This window comes from Cynocephalus volans, chromosome 10 (genome assembly GCF_027409185.1).
Source record: "Cynocephalus volans isolate mCynVol1 chromosome 10, mCynVol1.pri, whole genome shotgun sequence".
NCBI lineage: Eukaryota > Metazoa > Chordata > Mammalia > Dermoptera > Cynocephalidae > Cynocephalus > Cynocephalus volans.
In genome coordinates, this window is record NC_084469.1 from 109,543,572 (window position 1) to 109,549,048 (window position 5,477).

The 5,477-nt window shown below is 56.7% G+C and overlaps 1 protein-coding gene across 1 annotated transcript; it reads right to left on the bottom strand.

The window, feature by feature from the left end:
• Positions 1–585: 585 nt before the first annotated feature.
• On the bottom strand, positions 586–4,402 carry LOC134389154 (multivesicular body subunit 12A). Its single transcript, XM_063112638.1, has 9 exons — positions 4,270–4,402; positions 4,083–4,181; positions 3,855–3,951; positions 2,593–2,719; positions 1,993–2,112; positions 1,807–1,913; positions 1,515–1,576; positions 1,155–1,211; positions 586–953 (listed from the first exon to the last, which is right to left on the bottom strand). The coding sequence occupies exons 1-9, from the start codon at positions 4,357–4,359 to the stop codon at positions 891–893; spliced, it is 822 nt and encodes a 273-aa protein (XP_062968708.1). The 5' UTR covers positions 4,360–4,402; the 3' UTR covers positions 586–890.
• Between the last annotated feature and the right edge of the window lie 1,075 nt (positions 4,403–5,477).

Here is a 5,477-nt window from a genome sequence, read left to right on the forward strand (position 1 = left end):
AGAAGCAACGGTCCAGTGTTTGCAAATCCAGTTTTCCTGGCAATTTTATAGAACATAACCAGCGTGAGTAATGAGAATGATGTGGCTGTATGTATCCAGTAAACTGCACACTCCACACCACAGAGGAAAAGGAACGTGCAGAACAGCCTGATGGTTAAGGGAGAGGGCTCTGGGTTCAAATCCCAGCTGTGAACTTAGTGCCCCCTACCTCAGTTTCTCTATCTGTAAAATGGTAGCAAAACCCGGGCTTCTCACTGGCTTGTGGGAAGATGAAATAAAATAAAGGTGCATTGAGTGTGGGGATGTGGTCATCGCAATATAAACAGCAGCCGTTACTGTCAGCTCCTGTTATTAGCCCAGCAACGGGGGGCCAGGACTGGGTCTTCCCTGTGATTTACTATCCTGGCTCACCGACTCCCTGAGCCTCAATTTCCCCCTCTGTAGAATGGGAATCCCAGCAGCAGTGCCTCCCTGCCATGATCTCACCCACTTGCTGTGGGGAGAGTGGCCAGGGCTCCAGTTCCATGTATTTGATGAGGCCCTCGAGCCACAGACGATCCAGGGCCAGGACCAGGACTGCAGACAGTAGGTACAGGGTAGTGTTTATTACCAGGAGGACACCTGCCTCCGGGCACCGAGAGTTTTGACACGAATGACTTGAAGGCACTGGTTTCTGTCCAGCCCCGACCTCTGCCCTGCAGAGTCCGGGGCAGGATGCCCCACCACCTAGCAGCCTCTTCCCACCCCCTCCTCCAGGGCTGCAGCTCTGGCCACAGGTGGCTGAAGGTCAGAAATGCACTGCCACGTGGACGTTCCCAAGATCGGGTGGGGCAGGTGGCCGCAAGGCTGTGGGTGTCAGGCAGGGGGCTCTTCCCTGGGTGGGGTAAGGGCTATGAGACGCTGGGGGGCAGGCGGGCAGCTGCTGTCTTCTCCACCACGAAGCCGTAGTTGTACTGCGGGGAAGGGGAGAGTGAGAGTGAGGGAAGGCTGGAGTAAAGGGAGGACCATGGGGGGTCGCGAACAAAGAATGGGGGGCACTTAGGGACTAAGCAGTCTCCAGTCCTGAAGAGACGGGGTGTGCCTTGGGGAGAAAGGGACCCAGGGGAGAGGGGGGCAGCCACCCTTGTGTACTCCCTCCCCACGCCTGAACCCACCTCCTCCTCAATGTCCGCCAGCGACTTGATAGTCAGGTCCCCAAAGGCAGAAAAGGCCTGGTGGACAGGGGCAGGTCAGTCTTCGGTCCAAAAGCCAATCTGGAACCCCCATCCCCATGTCTTCAAGGATCCCCCCAATACTTGTCTGGATTTACCCCCCTACCTGTCACAACCACTAGCTACTAGCATCTGGCTGCCCGTTGCAACTCCCCCATTCTGGGACTGGAGACTTTCAGCTGCCACCCATCCCCCATGCAGGACAGTGGGCCTTTGTGCTGGGGTGGCTGGATGCAGGGATGTCCTGGCACCTAGAACTACAATAGGTGGGAGCAAACCCAGGCTCATGGGCACCCAACTCACCAGGGGGCCACAGCTCTTGCCCTCAAATCGGGGGTGCAGCGTGAAGGGAACCCCATCCATGGCTGAAAAGAAACATGCCAGCGAAGCAATTGAGGTGTAGGGGACTTGAGGCCAGCCTGCTGCCCACCCAGCCCAAAGAGGCCCACTCTGCAGGACCCAGCTCTTCCCAGTCTTTACAGAATCCAAAGTTAGGGGTAGGGATGGGGGATGGGATGCCTCTCTGACTGTGTGATCTTGGGCCAGTCACACACACTCCCATCTCCATGCCTCAGTTTCTCCACTCTGTGCTCACCTGAAATGCCATAGAGGCTGGAAGCCTCATAGATAGAGTCATTCCTCCGCAGGGTAGATGCCCGAGAGCCCAGTCTTGACAGTGTCCGCTCTGGAAAGCCACCCTTGCTGGTAGAGGTGTGATAACCAGGTCAGGTTGACCCCCCTCCACCATGGCCACCCCCACTCCTTGTGCCCATTGGCTCACCTGGGCTGGCTGGCTGGGTCCAGGGAGAGGCCCCGCATGTCCCGGCTGAGACCTCGGGGCTTGGGCACCGGCTTTGGAGCCTTGGCCTTCTTGCACCAGATGGCAAAGCCGCCCATGTCCCTGGAGCAGGAGGGAAAAGGGGAGGGATCCTGGCCTGATGTGCAGCCAGGGCTGAAGACAGTCACCCAGGGAAAGCAGGGGACCTGGGCCTCTGCGTGACCTCCGTCTTTTGGGGGACTTTTGTTTCAGCATCTAAGCATCATACTAACTAATAATTCTGGGTGCTGATTACTGTTCCATGTACTTTTTTTTTTTTTTTTTTTGGTAGCTGGCCATACAGGGATCAAAACCCTTGACCTTGGTGTTACAATACAGCATTCTAACCAAATGCGCAAACCAGCCAGCCCACGTTCTGTGTACTTTAGATACCAACTCACTGACTCCTCACAACAACCCTACAAGACTGGTACAACTGTCCCTGTTTTAACATACAGAATCTGGCAGAAGGGATAGGATGGCTCAGAGTCCCTGAGGGTCAGAGGAGTAGATCAGGTGTTGGGAAGGCAGCGAAGGAGGCCAGGAGCTGGGGTGCTGCCCTACCCTATTCGCAGGTATCCAGGCACTGTTTTGGTCTTCCCGCTCAGCCGGACATCATACACAGCTGTGTCTGCGGCCCCCAGGGGCACCAGCTTCACGCACATGCGTTTCTTCTTGGACATGGAGGCCTCTGGGAGTGGGGGGACAGGGGAGTGAGAAAGGGAAGTGGGTTAGGGGTGTAAAGATGACGCTGGGATGATGCTCACCAGGGCGCCATTTAAGGCAGCCACCCACGTGGCATTGTCGGGGGGGGGGGGGGGGTTTAAATCGCAAATGGTATAGACAAAAGAGGGGATTCCATGTAGGTTTTAGGAGTCACTGTGGTAGGCTGACCTTTGTTGACATGAAGGAGCACTCAGGGTGGCTGTGGGTGCCACAGGGAGGGTGGGTAACTATGATCACACAGAACTGGGTGACCATCCTGGACTTCCAAACCTCACTTTCCCTCAGTCCTCTAATCCAGGGGTCAGCAAACTACAGCCCATGAGCCAAATCTGGCCCAAGGACTGTTTCTATACAGCCCATGAGCTAAGAATGGCTTGTACATTTCTAGGGAGTTGTGAAAAAAAAGAATATGCAACAGACAACATGTGGCCTGAAAAAGCCTAAAATACTTAGTATCTGGTACTTTGCATAAAGGTTTGCCAACTCTAGTATCAATGAACATACCCTGAGAGTCAAATAAAAATGACAAGAAAGGGGCCGACCCCGTGGCTCACTCTTCTCGGGAGAGTGCGGCGCTGGGAGCGCCGAGGCGGCAGGTTCGGAGATGGCCGGTGCGCTCACTGGCTGAGCGCAGTGCGGACGACACCAAAAAAAAAAATGACAAGAAAGGGTGGGAAGCTGCGATCAGGGCTAGCCTGGCTGCACCTGGAACCAGAAGGGGAGGTCAGGAAGGGCGAAGCTCAGACCTGAGGGACCATGACTAATTAGCCAAGCAAACAGGAGGAAAGTGCGCTCCAGGCAGAGGACATGGCGTGCGCAAAGGCCTGGAAGTGAAAAAGAGAACTGCCCGGTGGCTTTGGTTGGCTATGGTGTAAGGAGGGAACAAACAGCAATAACAGTAATAAAACAGGTTGCTGGACTTATTGCGGGACACTCAGGACAGAGGACACGGCCCCGCCCTAAAACAGGGATCCAGAGTCCTCAGCCAACCCTGTCGTCGCCAGTGTGCGGGGCAGGGGGCGGTCGCGACCCCTGTCGTCCCTCCTGTCCCGCTCCTCCCCGCAGAACCCGGACACCTCCCACACCGACGCGAGCCTTACTGGAGTCCAGGGGGTCGCAGACTGCGGAGAAGCCCGGGGGGAGGGGGCTCTTGTCCACCACGATCTGTATATCGGCCACCACGTTCTCCTGCGGGTTCTGGGGACAAAGCGGGGAGGACACAGCGAGGATCGCCAGCAGAGCAGCGGGGACGGCGCGCCCGGCACAGGGCCCCGCGAGCGCATAGGGGCGGCGGGTGGGCCCCGGTGGCCCCGAAGGTGTCCCCCTACCTCCAAGCTGCCCAGAGGACTGAGGCACAGGAAGTAGCCGCACTTCTGCGCGAAGCTCTTGCCGACGCTGGCGGGCGCCCCCTCGACGGTGCAGGAGATCTGCGGAGCGGACGGGGTCAGCGCCGGGTCCCGCTCCCCCGCGGTCGCCTCTGCCCCCACCCAACCTCCGCCCCCCGACGCCGCTCACCGCGCTGAATCCCCGCGGCGGGGGCGCCGAGGCCGACGACCAGACCAGGCTGGCCAGCGGCGCCTCGTCGGTCCCGGACCCGGGATCCATCCTCCCAGCCTCCTCCCCACCGCCGAGCTGGGGCAGGAGTCCGAACTGCAACTCCCAGAAGGCCTTGCAAGAGAGGCGGGACCCCAGAAGCGCCGCCTGCGCGTCTTTGGGAAGCTGCTGGCCAATCACGTGGAGACAGGGGCCACGCCCCCACGCGTCTCCCAGGTGCTCCCGTGAGCGACATTTGCGGAAAAAGAGCTCACAGCTTTTCCACTCCCAGCAACTTCCGCCGGAAATATGGCAGCACGGCGCTAAGGGACTCGTCCTCTGCAAACTAGGACTACATTCCCCAGAATTCCGTGCGACATCAGCCCCTTCCCCCGCAGGGATGCTTAGTGTTTCCCAGGAAAATTGGCGAAAAAATGTGAAAAACCCGTACTTGTGGTTCGGGGAGGTCATCTCAAAGGAGATCATCGTAGGATATGCAGCTGTTTTTTTATTTACCTTGGTTTTATTTTAATTTCGGCTGCTGCCGGTGCAGGGATACGAACCCTTGACCTTGGTGTTACAATCCCGCTCTCTAACAAACCAAGCTAAGCGGACGGCCTGCATCTGTTTGTTTAAATAACAAAGCATAGTGTTACCGAAACCCGAAATTTTAGGTTTGGGTGCCCGATGCCCCGCTAAAGCCAATACGCCGAAACACCTGTGCTTGGAGATAGAGGAAGGTTTACTCGAATTGGCCAAGGCGAGAATACGGGAGAGCAAACTCTCTCCGATCCCAGAGTTTATAGGGGTGAGAGGGAAGGCAGGGGGGTCTCGAGGAAGTTTAGGGAAAGTCTGTGTTTCTCCGACCCCAGATGGGATCTTGGGCAGCCGGCTCTTTGGCGTCCCCGGCAGCTGGGGCTGCGTCATCCGGTGGTTGCAATGTCTTTGAGAGCATCCATCCTTTCTGCAAAACACATTCATAACCGGCCAGCTGCCAAAACACACACACACCAAAAAAACAAACAACAACAACAACAACAAAAAAAACAGACAAATTCTCTTGGTGATCTTTGCGTCATCTCTCCCAGCTCCATGGAAAACCAGACATCACCAATTTACAATTATGCTACAGGAGCAAGGGGTTCTGAGTGGGAAGTTAACAGCTATCAGCAAGCAAAAGTTTAACTAGC